General features: G+C 44.6%; 1 protein-coding gene across 1 annotated transcript in view; it reads right to left on the bottom strand.

The window, feature by feature from the left end:
* Window positions 1–4,826: 4,826 nt before the first annotated feature.
* Window positions 4,827–17,942, bottom strand: part of trappc9 (trafficking protein particle complex subunit 9) — a 243,456-nt gene continuing 230,340 nt past the window's right edge. The window contains exons 24-25 of the mRNA XM_042076112.1: window positions 8,007–8,230; window positions 4,827–6,529 (exon numbers count right to left, since the gene is read on the bottom strand). Of these exons, the coding sequence (XP_041932046.1) occupies window positions 6,338–6,529; window positions 8,007–8,230 (416 nt within the window). The 3' untranslated portion in view covers window positions 4,827–6,337. The remainder of the gene's footprint in view (window positions 6,530–8,006; window positions 8,231–17,942) is intronic.

Genomic DNA, 17,942 nt, shown 5'->3' on the forward strand with positions numbered 1-17,942 from the left:
AGGGGCTCTAGTGGACTTCCAAGCAAAGAGCCAGCTCTTTTAATCCACTTGTTTAGTTTTTCAGTGTTATTTGTGCTGATGCTGCTGCCCTAACAGATGGCTGCAAAGAAAATTGCACAAGAAACGACAGACTGGTAAAACATATTCACCATCCTGCTGCACACACTAAAGCTTCCTCAGGCAGTTTAGTCTAGCGTCTGAGGCAATAAGGAGGGCTAACTGTGGAGCAGTGAAAAGCAGCATCAGGGCTTTTTTTGTGGCATTGCTTCTGGCTGTAGTGAGTGTGTGCGTGTGTGTGTGTGTATCAGGGACATGGAGGTATTGAGGTGGTCGGTCAAGCCTCAGGACAGTGTGAATGGTGGATTCAGAGAAGAATTTTGCTGACTTCTTTCTGATAGATTGTTTTCTTCTTCTGCTTATGTGAGCTTGAGGTTAATGCCTGGCAAAACAGGAATGCAGTGTGTGTGTGTGTGTGTGTGTAAAAGAGAGGGAAAACAAGTGTTTCTCCATAAAACTAGATATTCCTGAATGTTATTGCCTTAATGGTCCTGTTGTTATAATCTAATAAATGTGATTTAAAAGGAATGATTATTTTTTCCTTTTCACAACTCTTCCAGTAACAGGAGTCTTGTCTAGTTTTTATGAATAATCTAACCATGATTATTATATCTTCTCTAGTATGGTCATCAGGGCAAAAAGCACAGTGGTAACAAACTGTTGAAAGTACCATATATACCTGTGTCAGTCCTATAATGACTAAACTGGAGTTTATAAAAGTCACATCACAGACGTCAGAATATGGCCAACGCTTTCCCTGAAATTACAGTAATCTAATATCACACACACATGTACACGTACACACACACACACACACACACACACACACACACCTGTACCCGAACAAACCTATAGGATGACTCACTTGGCTGCTCCTACTGAGGCAGGAGACTATAAATAGGTTAGACCTTTAGTTAGGCTTGCAACAGGACTGTCTATCGATCATCTAGCAATTACTGTGATACTACCTCAGGGCCCATATGGATTAAATGTCTCTGAATAATTATTTTAAAACTAGGCTGGGGACGGTAAAGAAAACAAAGCCACCAGAAACTGGCCAGTAGAAAAAAGTTGAGAGATTTCTGTTAATTAAGCAGCACAAACTTGGACAGCGTTTTGTAAAGACAAGGCACTCCAACAGAAAATACAATTGGTCATCCTGTGATTTCATTTTTTTTTTTGGTGCAGGGAACTGGATAGGCTGCATTTACAGTCGGATTGAAGAGATAAACATCTTTCACCACTACACTGCACTCCAAGACATGAAAGCCATCTTCTGGTGTGATGAACCCCAGATCATACTAAGCCTGACTGATTGGAATCTGTACTGCTTGTTTTTCTCTCTAACTCACTAAGGGCCTCTGTGTAACACTGTGGTACTATGGACTGACACTATAATGTTCTCATTGGAAGGAAGTTTCCCTACGGGGGCAATAAAGTACCTAACTAACTGGAGGACTTGGGCATGAGAAAAAGCAAAACGTGAATGCACACACAGACATCCATCAAAGCATGTGTCAGCACTATGAAGGTTAGTGATGGGGCGGAGGATTCTTTTCCTTGCTGAGCACTGCCACACTAGCTATATACAGATTAATACCTAGATAATCTGAAATATGACATCAACAGCACATGGCAGCGACCTAAACTAGAGAGGTTAAAGGCACTCTTAACAAGATTTGCTCTCGGGGTCCCCCTACAGTTGAGAAGTGCAATAATAACCAAACTAAATATGCCTATGCGTCTTTTGCAACAAAGTATGAACATAACTCTGATATAGGCTCCTGTAGATGGAATGCACCGACAGCAGTAGAAAAAGATATCAGAATTCCTGTAGCATAGCAGCTCTTTTCCATTTCGATTTCAGAGGGGGGGTGGGGGGAGGGGTAGTTTCCTATCTGAGACTAGAAAAGTTGCTACGTCGGTAAGCGCCTACAGAGGGCCACTCAGACAATGGCAGCCGTGGCCTACTGGTTAGCGCTTCGGACTTGTAACCGGAGGGTTGCCGGTTCGAACCCCAACCAGTAGGCACGGCTGAAGTGCCCTTGAGCAAGGCACTTAACCCCTCACTGCTCCCCGAGCGCCACTGTTGTTGCAGGCAGCTCACTGGGCCGAGATTAGTGTGTGCGTCATCTCACTGTGTGTTCACTGTGTGCTGAGTGTGTTTCACTAATTCACGGATTGGGATAAATGCAGAGACCAAATTTCCCTCACGGGATCAAAAGAGTACTATATATACTTAGAAGTGGCGTTCGTCATGTTATAAGGTTATGTCCCATCAATATGATTTTGGAAACGTTATGTTAAAGGACAAATCCGGCGAGTTTTGACACAGATCCCCGTTTCTCGAGGTCACTAAGTACTGTCGCTACAAAAAACCCCGAAAACAATTGGTTTTACCCAAAAGCTGCTACAGCCAGCAGCTAACGCAGCTAGGCAGCTACAACGCTACTCTCTGTGGGCATGTACATGAGAGGTCAAGGACATGCCCCCTGAGTGTGCTGTAGCTGCCTTGCTGCTGCTAGTAGCTGCTGGTTGTAGCAACTCGAGCTAGGTGAAACCGATTGTTTTTGAATTGATTGAACCGGGGTTTTTTCAGTATTGACAGTATTCGGTGACCTTGAGAAACGGAGATTCTATGTTAAAACTAGCCGGATTTCTCCTTTAAGGTCAAAAATTTGTTAAGGGTGCCTTTAACTGTCATACAATTAATCAATAAGCAATAAGCCCTGAGAGGCCGTAGGTTACACTACAACAGCTAAGGGGCGTTGTAAAACCCCCCTTAGCTGTTGTAGAATCAGTGTAACCTACGGACTCGAGTGGCTTATTGCTTTTCTAAAACTGTTGTAATAAATACCTGCAGTTTCATAAAGTAAAGGCAAAGCAACAAGAAATGTAACGATTTATTCATAGATAATCGTTCTTCCGCCAAGAAATATATTTCCTCTATCTGAATGGTTGCCAAGCAACGTCGAGACACAGCTACTTTAGCTTTTGTATCAAGTTATGGTAGCGCAGTAATATAGAACGGAATGTGGTCAAGGTGTATGTTTGTGCTGGATTTTACAACGGCATCAAACATGATTCAGCCAATCACAATCAAGGACCGGAACTATCAGTTTTAGAATAGCCGTTAATGTGTAAGGCAGTCAACTAACCACGGTCAGGATGATCTGCTTGTGTGTTGTCGCAACTAGCCCTTAAATCGGTTCTCAAGTCATTTTTTACCAATCAGTGGTATGATCCTTCGAATGTGTGCCCAAAACACCATAAGAAACATTAGCATATGAATGTAACTGAAATAAATAGATTCATAGATTAGCAACAGATTTGAAGTCTTGTGACGGACCTTTTTTGATCTATTAATGAGTGCTTCCTATGAATTATATTCAGAGGACTAGCTCAGAATGTATATGCTTACCACAAACACATGACTGTGGCAGCAGCTGAGCTGAATGCCAAGGCTTTTCCCCATCAGCACATTGCACTCTGGCAGACTGTGTTCTGATGACATGGAGCTGACTAATCTCAGTGGGTATGCACCATTAGCCAACACGACACCACGGTGGGGGGCCCGTCCGCTGTATTAGCAGCCTCTGGTATCTCTGAGGATCATCCAGAACATCTTATGTAGCTGAGAGAAAAAAAAACATCTTTAGAGTAAAAAAAAAGAAGCGTGAACTCCAACATGTGAAAATCAACCATTCAGCATCTATGTTACAGACAGCTGCTTCTCTCCATAGGATTAGGGCTACATGACTGATTACAGAGTGAGTTGTAAAACAAGGCTTTATGAATAGCAACAGTTTTGTCTTTAGGCGAGGGGGTTAAATTCATGTGTTAAATTTGTGAACCTATAGGCACCAGCAAAGAGCAGACATACAAAGCCCATCCATTTGTATGTATGCCAGCACATTCGCAATACAGTATATCGACATATATCAATATATATATGGATATCGAACCACAGACCAGATGTGGCAACAGGTCTGCTGCTTCATCGTGTTTCATTTCACACCCATGTAAGTTCTGCAGAAATGTGAAAGTGTGTGAAAGATTGACTGTTGCGAACTTCTGTGTGAAAGTTTAACTGGTTTCATTTCAAATCAGTGCATAATTGCATGAGCCCTAATGCACGCACTTACTAATTAATCCTACAATTGGGTAGAGGCTAGCACACTGTGTTATGTGTAGATACTCTTGGTTGGGTCTATTATCCTGATGGGATCTGTGAAAAGTTAAATTGTACTAATACTCCAGCATTTAATTAATGAATCAATCAGATGTCAGAAGGGCACTTGATGTAAAGTGGGACTGAGTTAATTTCATCTTTGGAGCGGAGGTGTGACACTTCCAGACTTAAAGTAGAGCGAGCCAAGCAATCCATTAATCTGTTTGCTAAAATATCCTCTTGAATATCTGAATAGCCAACCTCTGCTGGTGCTACATGCTGGATGCATTACTGCTTACATAAAGAGCTAGCTTGCCTCAATGCTTTAGTGCTGTAATTGATTCAAGGTTCCTTTTTTAATCAGAAGTCCCTTTATTTGATGTGCTTCTAATTTGATTGCATGATTGCACATCAATAAAAGTCTAATTGAGTCTTACACTTGATAGCACTTAATTTAGTCTGACAAACCAGAGGGGCCTGGTATACGTTTTGAGATGTATCAAGAGGACATCGGGGAGTGTGATCGCATCAATACTGAGCAACTTTGGTAGATACTTGTTTTAGACTGCTGGTCAAAACATACACAGGATGTAGCCTCTTAGCATTTAAGTGACATTTTGTTTTTAATAGAGAGATATTGATTGAGAACAACATCAAAAATTATCTTCACAAACAAATCTCAGTAGCACAATTGTTAAGTCAAATAATGAAAAGACGACAACAACATAAAAGATGAAAAGTGGAGTGAAAAGAATTGACATTACTGCACAGCTTGTGCGAGTGGGTTTGCTACTCATAAATACAGGCTATTTCTCCTGATGAGTTTCACCGTCATAAATGATGAATATATATTTTACATTCAGTGTTTAATTGAAGCCTGCGATTAAATAACGTTCAAAACAAAATCATGATTCATAATAACTGTTCAATTTTCCATTTTGGCTTAAATGCAAGTTTCATAATATAAATCACTAGAAGAAGAAAAAAAAATAACAATGAATTCCATATGGAAGTGCACAACATCCTCTTATGCCTTTGCCTGGAGCTCATGTAGAGACAAGCTCATAGGATGACATCCAGTGGGACTGTCCACTCTAAGAAGCTGATTGGAACTGGAGGGACGTTTTTTTTCTCTCTCTCACATATTCATCCGGTATCAAGGGCTAAATACCCACTTAGCCCAGTGGCTTTGTCAGCCCTTAACACTCCTTCCCCGAGCCAGACATGGAGAAAGAACAGTGGGAGACAGCAGGAGAAAAGAGAGAAAGAGAAAGAGAGAGAGAGAGAGAGAGAGAGAGAGAGAGAGAGAGAGAGAGAAAGAGAGAGAGAGGTTGGGGTGTGGGGTGGACAGGAACTCATTTTCTCAGAAAAGTCTCTCACCGCGAGGCCCCTCTCCACTAAAAGCATTATGATTGATCGCTCTTGTTTTTGAGAGAGAGAAGTGGGGGGGGGGGCAAAGAGAAATGGACGCTGTGAGGCTGGGAATCTGGGTTGGAGGAAGGGAGAAAATATGCCACTGTTTATTGGAAGTCTTTTGGACTTCTCACAGACGTCACATTTACTGTGTGAATTTTTTTTTTCAGGCACTAGGAAAAGTACCAAACACATGAAAAGTATTGCACAGGTAAGTAACACAAGCAAAATGTGACCTGTGCTCAGCGTCATCAGTGCTCCTGTAGAGAGATGTCCAAATCTCTAACACATGATGAGTTTGGCTCCCATTTACACTTGCTAGGAAAAGAAAATAGCTCATCACTAGCATGATGCAATAAAATCTGTCCAAACAGTGAACACAACATTATAAAACATATTTACATGCCATCATTATGAGACAGCCACCTCCCACACCATCAAAATCCAGTGCCTATTATGCATAACTTGTCTGTCTATGTATGTGTGTGTTTGTATGTGTGTGTGTGTGTGTGTGTCTGTATGTATGCAAACACGTAGTTACACGTAGCATGTAAATATGTATGCTACGTAACACTACATAAATCTATAAATGCAGATTTGCCCTTTACAACAAATCCTCATACATCCTTCATTTCTCTTTCTCTCTCTCTTCCTCCAGTGGCTCTCCCCAGCAGGCTCTCCCTCTCTCGGTCCCATTCAGGCGCCGTTCTCGATGGGGGACTCCAGGGTGCGGATGTGCACGCTGGGCAGGCAGAACCAGGCGGCGGGCAGCTCTCGGCCAGGGCCCGAGCCCAAGCGGTCATCCTGGAACTTGATGTTCAGGTAGAAGTCTCCCGTGTAGAGGAAGAGCAGCGCCCCGCGGCACACTGACCCCTCGGATGGATCCACCTGAGGCCGCCAGGAGGATGGAGGGAGGGAAAGAGAGAGAGAGAGAGAGAGAAATAGTGAGAGAGAGAGAGAGGGGAGAAATAAAAAACAGGGTGAGAGAAAGCCCATGAGAGAGAACGCATGTGAGAGAGAGAGAGAAAGAGAAAGAGAGAGTGAGAGAAATAGTGAGAGGGAGAGTGAAAGTGTGTGTGAGAGAGAGAGATAGTGAGAGGGAGAGAGAAAGACAAAATTAGCTTTAAAGCATTTCAGTCCCAACTTACTGAGCCCTAAGTCCAGTCCCTCGAGTCGGTTGGTTTTGAAACTAAGTAATCCACTAACCCCTAACAAAGAGTTATGTTCAGACCAGCACTGCTTTCCAAACCAATCAAAATAGACAAAAATGAACAAGAAAAACAAATAATCCTATTTGGAACATTGGAGGGATAAAACCAAAGCATAGCACAGATTAGAATGCAAATTAGTGGCCTGTATGAGAGTGTCGATTGGCAGGAAATCTCTACACTGTCAGAGATACAGAGCAGAGACAGATCCTCACCAGGCTGAGTGACAGTCAAGCCATTATTAAGAATGGCAGACAAATAAGTATGGCTATCCAAAGAGCAAAGGGTATGTGGTCACTGTATGACAGGTCTGAGAATCTGAGATGCACTTGTGCGAAGTATTTGCCCCAAACTGACCAATACTTTGAACACTAGTTCATTTATATTAATAATTGCAACTACCGGTAATTAAAATGTGTGTGTGTTTGCATGTGTGTGCATGTGTGTCTGCTTATGTTTTAATCACATATGGTGTTATATGATTCTATGATATGCTATGCTATGCAGAGGGGGGTGGGGGGTAAGGAAAGAAAAGAAAAAGGGAAGAAAGGGAGAGAAAGAGAGACCAAGCAGTGGCACATAGGCACATAGAGATAAGAGAGAAAGAGAGACCAAGCAGTGGCACATAGGCACATAGAGATAAGAGAGAAAGAGAGACCAAGCAGTGGCACATAGGCACATAGAGATAAGAGAGAAAGAGAGACCAAGCAGTGGCACATAGGCACATAGATGTTCAAATGACCACTGGACTCTAATAAGGTGCCAGGATGTATACCTCCCTCCTGGAAATGAAACAACTTCATTCAAGCCAGTGGAGTTTAGACTTGTGAAAGTGGTGGATTTCTGAAGCTAGTTGCAAGGAAACATGAAGTGCACAAGAAGAATCCCTTTAAGATACTAGCAAGTTTTTTTACTGGCAGTTATTGGGGAAATCGGTTGTATTGATCTCTCTAAAGTGTGTTTGTTGTTTTATGTTTGTTTTTAAAACTTTTTAAAACTCCTGTTTACCAAAAGTGTTGTTCACATTTCACATTTGATCACATTTCTCTGTTATAGTGCTGTACACATAGCATGCCAATACTGTAGGCTGTGAAGGCCCACTGCCCTGTGTGTGTGTGTGTGTGTGTGTGTGTGTGTGTGTGTGTGTGTGTTGGTACCGTGTTGATGTGGAAGGTGTTGGAGCCGATGAAGGTGACCGCGTCGCTGAGCTCGTAGCTGTGCACGCCGTTCTGGTAGTCCTGGAAGGGCACCACGCTCAGGGCGAAGGGCCCCACCGCCGCCCGGCTCCGATTGGTCAGCCGCACCTCCAGCGCCACCGGCTCGCCCACACGGCACTCGGCCACGGCGTCACAGTCACACGCCTTCCCGCTCACCAGCACATCTGTCGAGAGAGAGAGAGGGAGAGAAAGAGAGGGAGAGAGAGAAAGAGAGGGAGAGAAAGAGAGGGAGAGAGAGAGAAAGAGAGGGAGAGAAAAGTTAATATTCCTTCATTAAATCATTGCCTTACGTTCTCACACACTCACACCACTGAAGCACGTAAAACATTAAAACCTCAAACAGGTAAGGCTTACACCGCAAACACACACAAAAAAAGTCAATGAAGAGGGAGAGAGAGGGAAGGAGAGACATGAACAGAGAGAGAGATAGAAAGAGAGAGAGGGAATGAGAGAGAGAGGTGTTAGGTGGGTCATGGAAAACATCCCTCCCATCTGATTCACAAGATTTTTTCAACAAATTGCAGTTTTTTTACACATACTCACACACACACACACTCTCTCTCATACATACACACACACACACACACACACACACACACACACACACACACACACACACACTCCCCCTAAGCCATCTGGCCCTTCACTACCCATCACACAAGCTGTATGAGATTGTGAAATACAGTCACAGTGCATTACAATACCTCGCTTCAGTGACAGAAACAATTCCCCATTGAGACACATGCATTGTTTTCCCCAACACATTCACCACAGCCAACCAGAGTAGCAAAACATATCAAGCCACCGCCACAGATAAGGACTCCATAAGCCTCCAATAATATTACAAATGTTGTCTAGAAAACAACCTCTTTCCTCTTACAGCATAAACAAGACAGCATATTTCTCTATTTTGAATTGTTGCATATGCAACAATTGTCTTCTCAGTATATATTTTTTGCTTATCAGCTCTCCTTCAAATTGCCTAACATTCAAATTCCTCCTATTGATTAGCTTTTGTGACAGGTTTGGCCTGTGCTTTGTGTGTGTGTGTGTGTGTGTGTGTACGATCAATCGGCTCGCTCTACCCTAAAACACTGCTGAGGTGGAGCAGGCGAGGCGGGGGTACTAGTGCGAGCGCGGCGAATTGAAAGTGCGTGGCGTCAATCTCATGCTTGAGTCATTTCCTCAGGAGAGGGAGCAGATGGGACTGGTCTGTCGTCGAGGGTCCTGTCCTCTCACCACCCCTGGACCTTTAACTCCCCACAGATTTGGCAGATTTGTCTTTGTGTGTGTGTGTGTGTATTTGTGTACTGTATGTATGTGTATGTGTGTGTGTGTGTGTGTGTTTTTGGGGGAGGGGGGGTGGGGGTCACAAAAACACACAGGAGGAAACAAAATCGAAATCCCAGAAAATCTAAGTGACAGTTCAGCTTTGATATGCCTGATGAGTAAATTCACCCAGAATGACTAAAACACACACACACACACACACACACACACACACACACACACACACACACACACACACACACACACACTCATTCAAATACACCCACACCCACCCACAAAATTCTGCTCACACTTCAGTCAGAGCGGCACTGAGAGACAGACGAGCGTTTAGCCCCCGATCACTTTCATTCTCCCCGCTCCCTTTGTTTCCCAACTCCGTCTTTTTCTCCCAGACTCTCTCAATCAGAGCGGGCTACCCTTCCATACGAGCTTCTCACGACTGGCGCTCTCGTCTGTCTCCTTTTCTCCATGCATTTCCTTTCTCTCAGTCCCCTCATCATCATGGTCTCATGCCGTCCCTCTGTGGGCTATTATACACTGGCTGGCTCGCCTATTTTTTTTATTTGATTCTTTCTTCCAAGTCCCCTCACTAGTATTGTGTGCAGACTCTGAAGGGATAAGCCTGAAGCTGACGCTAACTCTGTCAGGCATTTGGCGTTAAGAGAGAAAATGTTTGATTAAAAATGGGGGATCGGTTGTTGTGCATCAAGAACAGAGACATTTACTAAAATTAGAAGATTAGATTTCACTTTTAGCTTTTGATTAAAATGTCCCCTATACTGTGCCCCCCTCCCCCTAACAGTGACTGTACAACAAATTGTATTTCTTTTCTTTTTAAGGAAGAGCACTTTGTCATTGGGCAACACCACCGACAAGATAAACTTTCTCAAAATTAAGGTTGAGTCAATTGTGACACATAGCAGAAAGACTTTAACTTTGACTTAACGTTTCGTGAGAAAACAGACTGCGAGTTACCGGCACTGGAACTTTCCAACGATCCATTTAATAGCTGGCCAACGATAAAAACCCCTCCCCTCCGTCCTCAAACAAGCACCGATGAGAATAAAACTAATCACTTCCTCTTTCGTGTTCAGTTGGCCAGTGTTATGTAATAATTTATGTGGACGGCGCGGGCATGAAATTCATTACGACAGCTGTCGGCATGGCCATGCTTAATTGAGTCTGAAGTGTTCAGCAAATATTAGCAATTATGGTGCCCGCTAAGAAATCAATCGATCACACGGCCAGCCAGCCTACTCCCTGCGCAGAGGGGTGGCGAAGAAGATAGCGGGCGCTCGGCCTGTCTGCGTTCACACGCTTTGGGTGGTTCTGGGTATTTCTCGCACTGTTTATGAGGTTTGTTTTCACTTTTGCCGAGAGACGTGTGTCATCCACCTGGGGAAAGGGTACATGTGTTAACGAAAATAAGTGTCTTGTGAGACCACCGACGGCGACCGACTCAGAAAGGTCTGTGTGGCAGCGCTCTATTCTGGGTATTCTTGTGCAAGTGTGTGTGTGTGTGTGTGTGTAAGTGTGTGTGTGTGTGTGTGTGTCACTCTCTCTCTTTCTTGTGTAAGTGTGTGCGTGTGTGTCACTCTCTCTCTTTCTTGTGTAAGTGTGTGTGTGTGTGTGTGTGTGTGTGTTGGTGTGTGTGTGTGTATATGTGTGTGTGTGTGTGTATGTGTGTGTGTGTGTGTGTGTGTGTGTGTGTGTGTGTGTGCTTCACACTTTGGGAGACGCGGAGAAGAGGCGCCGGATCGGATCTGTGAATAGGGCATCTTTTTCGGTCTCCGCTAGGTGCCTGGTGCTCGCATGCGACGGCAGAAATAACCAAAAGTGTCTTGAAAAAGCAGAAGAATGCAGATGTGCACACATACACACACACACACACACACACACACACTCACTCATGTCAGGGCCAGGTTATACCTTTGAACGCTTACACACCCATCTTCAATGATGCGTAAGGAAGGCTACAGAATGTCAGCACGCCGCACAGTTATGGTGGTGTGCACACACATGGACACACACACACATATAAGCATGCACACACATGCACAGCTACCACCGTCAGCAGAGCTGGTCTCGGTCTCGATGCGACACCTTGGTAAGTGGTTATATTTAGGCTTTCAAAGGCTTGTTGCTAGGAGATGTGCAAATTATAGGTGCACGGGTTCTAAAGAGATCTGTAAATTCCTCCACACCAAGATGAGCATATGTATCTGTGTGTGTGTGTGTGTGTGTGTGTGTGTGTGAGAGAGAGTAGGAGAGAGCTCCAAGAAGCTTAACAGCCTTGTCTGAACTCTCACCGAACATTAAAAAAGAGAACACACACACAGACTCACACTGACAAAAATATTCCTTTTTCGGGGGAACCATATCATGTTCTTGTACACACACACACACACACACACACACACACATCAAGCTCTTGTTAAATAGCTAACCCACTCAAAACCGCGCACAAGCGCTCCATGGAGTGGATGCTGTTCCACAGGTGGGCATTGGACAGAAATACACTCACGGCCGTTTTATAATTGCATTACATAACCGCAAACCCAAGCCACAGCGGTGGTGTTAAAATCTCTCACCTCGGCGTTCTCTTTAGCAGACATCCACATAAACCACCTATTCAAATTCCCTACGGATGCTGCTAATATGTAAAATCAAGTGCAGGGACCGTGCAATGGCAATATTGACTGCCCGCTATGAAAGCACACATTTCTGGAAGATTCCTCACGCTGTGATAGTCAGCGATGGATAGAATTTTCAACTGTTGAGCACAACAGGCATAGTAAACAAGAAATATCGGGCATCCCATAATAACATAATGTGGTAAGATACTCTTGCACAGTGGGAGGAACAGTGGTGGGAAGGCATGATGGATACTGATTGGCTGCTAGTCTTGGCCAGTAGTTACTCCCTCAGGAGGATTCGTTAACACAGCACCACCTGAGAGGAGAGGAGACTGTCTGTGTGTGTGTGTGTGTGTGTATGTTCATGCGTGCCTATGTGTGCATGGGTGTGAGTCAGTATGAATCTGTGTACAGTATATACAGTATATAGGATATTTTCTGCATTGGTTATTAACTCTGCATGTATGTGAGTGTGTGTGTGCACGTGTGTTTGCTATGCTCATCAGTGTGTGGGCAGCTGGAAGTATGGGAGTTGCCCACATTGGTTATTTGGCTGTGTGTGTGTCTGTGTGTGTGAGGTGTGTGTGTTTGAGAGGTGTGTGTGTGAGGTGTGTGTGTGAGTGTGTGTGCGTGTGCAGGCATTGTGTGGGTGCTGATTTGTCATGCACAGGTATGGTAGTTTGTGTAGTGTGTGCTGGTCACTTGTTTTTTTGTGAGAATGACTGGTACTACAACTTACTTAAAACAACATTCCCCCAACACATCAACTTTTACTGATGCTCTGGAAACTTCCAGAAACTGGATAAGCTTGTGTTTCCCCAACCTGTTCACCAGCCCCGAGCTCTGGACTCACTGTCCCTTGTTTGGGGAAAGTAAGACAGAGTATTACATAATGCTCACGGCACCCGCCGAGTTGCCGCGGTTACCTGAGCTCTCATGGCGACAGTGGTACTGTAAGGTCGGAGTAGGGCCCTGCCTGCGCTGCGCTGACCGCTGCGGCAACCGGGTCGCCACGGCAACAGGGCTCTGCTCACAGGCAGCACGTGCTCTCAGCTCTGGTTTGTGGATTGCAACCCGTACAAGAGAGAGAGAGAGAGAAGGAGAGAGAGAGAGAGAGAGAGAGAGAGAGAGAGAGGAACTGTGGATCACCACCCATACGAGAGAGAAGGAGAGAGACAGAGAGAGGGAGAGAGATAGAGAGAGAGAGAGAGATAGAGAGACAGAGAGAGGGAGAGAGAGAGATAGAGAGGGAGAGAGAGAGATAGAGAGAGAAAGGGAGGAGAAAGAGAGAGAGGATCTGTGGATCACCACCTATACGAGAGAGAGAGAGAGGGAGGAGAGAGAGACAGAGGATCTGTGGATTACCACCCGTACGAGAGAGGAGAGAGAGAGGAGAGAGAGAGAGGATATGTGGATTACTACCCGTATGAGAGACAGAGAGAGAGAGAGAGAGAGAGGAGAAAGAGCCTGACGGAATCGTGACGAGGCCATGCACGGAAAAAAGGAAGGCCATTAGCTCATGAGAGACTGAGCAGTGCTCAAGGAACAGAGTACATCACACACACACACACACGTGGGGAGCGGCCTCGGTTAGACTGGTGTGATGAGTTTTTGCTGCCTTTGCATTTCAGCCTGTTGCAGTGGCACTGCTGTATCTCTTTCTCTCTCTCTCTTTCGTCCTCTAACTCTCTCTCTCTCTCTCTCTCTCTCTCTCTCCCCTGGTTCTCTCTCTCTCTCTGGGATGCTGAGCTAATCCGCTTCAATTATTTACCAAATCGCCCGGCGATTCTTGAGCTGATGTCATCAAACAAAAAAAGTTGTGCGTCCCACTCAGGAGAGGAGAATGTGCTGCGTCAGTCCAAACACACACATACCTAAAGAATGCTTGGACACACAACACAACTAACACACACATGTGTGCACAACTGCACATATGCAGACGCACACACACACACACACACACACATGCGAGCGCGCGCGCGCGCACACACACACACACGCACACACACACAGAGTTGTTTTTTATTTAAGGGGGAAGGGTATGAGGGGTAAGGGTTGAGAATAAGGAAGACTTAGATTAGATGTGTCTACAGGAGCCGTTAGTGCTGATGATCAAAGATTGTTAGGCAGGACAATGTGAGACCAGGAACAAGGACAGAGGAGTGAGAAAAAAAGAGAGACAGAGAGGGAGGGAGAGGGAGAAAGAGAGAGAGAGAGAGAGAGGTGTTTGGGGTCATGGAGAGCATTATCCTGCTCTCTGCTTCACAGGGTTTTTATACACACACTGATACAAGTGGTGTGTACATGGAGAAAGTGTCTTGATGGTGTGTGCACACACACACACGCACACACACACGCACACACACACACACACACACACACACCCCCTAGCCATCTGCCCCCTTAACTAACCATCTCCATAACAACCACTCACACAGTCCTTGCACTTTCTCGCTTTCTCACATGATCATCTGCTTCTGTCCTCTCCCTTCCTCTGTGTGTGTGTGTGTGTGTGTGTGTGTGTGTGTGTGTGTGTGTGTGTGTGTGTGTGTGTGTGTGTGCGCGCGCGTGCGTGAGAGAGAGAGAGACAGAGGGAGAGAGAGAAACCATATTGTCTCTGGAAAAATGAACACATCTAAAAATCTATGATACTAAACAGATGAACAGCTGATTTGATATCCTACTGTTTGGTTTGAAGACAACTTTATAAGTGTGCATCGAGACAAGATGGCATGTGTTCTTAAAAAGCCAGGTGACACCTCACATCATATTAGCCCTTTTTACAATGCAACAATACCACGAAAGTGGAAGACACCAATAACCAATTATGCAATTGTACTCTGATAGCTTGAGCTTGTATAGCAGTAGCCCTAGATTTATACTTCCTAAGCGTATTAACAGAGTAGCTACACTACAGCGTAAGAGATGTAACAGAAAGCGGCTGAAAAAAGAAAGAATGGGCAAACCCCCGAGCTGTACTGTAGCTGACCAGGTGATTCCTACGATGGCATTGGGATCTCTCTCATTCTCACACTCCCTATACCTCCCTACATGTCCTCTCTATCATGTGACAATGATATCCTTAGACAATGTGTGTGTGTGTGTGTGTGTTGTGTGTGTGAGCGAGTGTGTGTGTTTTAGCGCGCGTGTGTGTGTGTGTGTGTGTGTTTGAGCGTGTCTGTGAGTGTGTGTGAGCGTGTGTGTGTGTGAGTGTGTGTGTATGACGGTGTGTGTGTGAGTGTGTGACTGTGTGTGTATGAGCATGTGTGTGTGTGTGTATGAGTGTGTGTGCATGAGCGTGTGTGTGTGTGTGTGTGTGTGTGTCTGTGAGCATAGTTGTGTGTGTTTGTGGTAAGTGCCCTTGACTGTGCTCCTGTGGCAGTACTCTTGTACTAAGTGAGAGGTTGTGTGAGTTCACGCGGGAGACGGTGGGATTACTGGCGGTGTGTTAACTCAGCGGTGGCAGCGCTCTCGTGGGCTCTCTGCCACGGCACTACAGCCTGCAATACACGCTCAACAGAGGCCGCGCTGCGGAGAGGCTGCCTTCAATCTCCTTTCACAAACACTATTGACCTTGCAGGCTTCATCACTCTCTTTTTTACATTTGTGAGTGTTTGGATGTGCGAGTGTGTGTGTGTGTGCATGTGTGTGTGTGTGTGTGTGTGCATGTTTATATGTATGTGTGAGTGTGAGTGTGTGTGTGTGTGTGTGTGTGTGTGTCAGGTGGTGTTAGCAGGTTGCACTTATGGGGGATTGTGAGCGTATGTATAAGTGCAAACAGGTGAGAGCTCTCTTGGTGCCGTCTGTGAAAAGGTGCCACTTAATAGGACCGAGGGACGCCTGGATAGAAGAGTGTATGACTCAGTTTGTGCACAGCAGAAGCAGAACGTAGCATGCAGGAGTAGTAGAGGCTGTGTGTGTGTGTGCATGTGTGTGTGTGTGTGTAAGAGAGAGAGGTACATGTTTTTCCATGTGCAAAGTGGTGCCTTTTAGAAATCTGCACAAGGGCACTACTTGATTGGCTCAACCTGAAATACTTTCTGCAGTCCTTTTGAATATCCCTCTCTCTCTCTATCAGCCAAAATTCACAAAACAGCATAGCCGGAGGGAAAAAAACACACACAAACAAATCTAAAATGGAGATTGTACCATTGCACAAATGCATAATGCATAATACAACACAAGAAATATGGTGAAAGTAGAGAAAAATGCAGTCCGGATGGACATCCTTATACACCTGCTTCTATCATAATGGACCTGCTGATTCAAGTCTCTCAAGCACAAAGCGCCAATGCTCTACACAGTACACACCTGGCCAAATGGCTCCCATGCAAAACGGACAACTGGATATGAAAGAGAGAGCAAAGGAGAGAGAGATAGTTTAATGAGATAGACAAAGGGGAGGATGGGACATAAAGAAAGTGCAAATGAATAAAGAGAGAGAGAGAGAGAGAGAGAGAGAGAGAGAGAGAAGAGAGACAGCGATGGAGAAGTGTACTCGGGTGAGAGGGGCAAATAGGGGAGACATCTAAATATGGCTGCTCTTGCTGGGAATTATATTGGCTTGATCCGTCCAACATGGCCTCCGACCTCCCCCTAGACCCGGGGAAGCCAATTACTATCATTTCCGCACTTAATTAAGGACATCTTACTTCTTCGAGATGGGACCCAATCTCCTACCTGCCATCGATCGCACACCAACGCAAACACCATAAGGGTTCCCCCCCACAGGAGTCCCCCATGGAACGTTCTAGATGTCCAGCGGGTGTGAGGTGAGTGAGCCAGACCCAGGGGATGGGTGTTAAGTCCACCTGTGTCTACAGCAGACGGAGAAATTAAGCACCGTGTGGCCACACTTCTCCAAACCCGGCGGTGAGTCACTGCTGCTTTAACCACATTATGTCACGGCAATGTGGAGGAATTACATTCATCTTAGTAAACCAGGACATGATAGAGGTAAAGGAAATTAGGAAATGATGATCAGCTTCAAAAAGAGGATTGAGCATAACAAATAAAAAAAATGAGTGGACCATCTGACCAATAGGCAGGCTTTTCAGGCTTTTTACTGAATTCTGTGCGCATAATTGGGTTGTGTGTGTGTGTGTGTGTGCACTGTAAAAAATAGAAATGTGCTCTATCCAGTTTATATGGTTTTCTGAATCATTACCATGAACAAATGTAATGACTATACAATACTAAAGAAAAGCATGTTAAACCAAAAGTTTGACTCACAAGTGTAACTAAACATGCATTTGTGAGTAAACTGAACGTGGAATTTGTAGTAACCAAGCTGTGGCGCCAAATCATTCACACACACAGGGTTTCCCATAGAGATATGAAGGGGTGCTGAATACATGGATTTCTATGGAACGTCATGAAAACATGTGTGCGCAACCAAGAGGCAGAAAGCACCATAGAACAGCATAGAGCAAAAGAATAAAATTCGTTTTTGTGCTGAAAACTGCACCAATTCGAAATCACGATGGTTAGAGAATGTTAAATATGTTCAATATCCCTAACGGAATGCATGTCTTCGCCAAAAATGACAAAATACGATGTTATATTAATCATTCAAATGAACGTCAAACTTTGAAATATAGTCTGAAATTAGATGTTATTATCATTGAGACAACGATTTTTTCTATTGCTTTCTAGTTATCAGGTGATGTTGAATAGCTTGTTAGGTTTCATGAAACACACCTCTACTGAAATGTTAGAAACGGATTTTGCTAAGTCAGTTAACGTTAGTGTTAGCATCCATATCCATTTAACATTAGTGCTAGCATCCTCATTCATTATCCATACAACATTACCATATCCGTTATCCATACAACATGCCATTTCACGCGTTTTAATGGCCCATAGATAGGTTACACTATCCACTGGAATTGACACCGTTTCTCGGCGGTGAGTTTGCCTTACACAGGCATCATGCATGCACTTAGCACGT

Source organism: Alosa sapidissima, chromosome 21 (genome assembly GCF_018492685.1).
Source record: "Alosa sapidissima isolate fAloSap1 chromosome 21, fAloSap1.pri, whole genome shotgun sequence".
NCBI classification, from domain to species: domain Eukaryota; kingdom Metazoa; phylum Chordata; class Actinopteri; order Clupeiformes; family Clupeidae; genus Alosa; species Alosa sapidissima.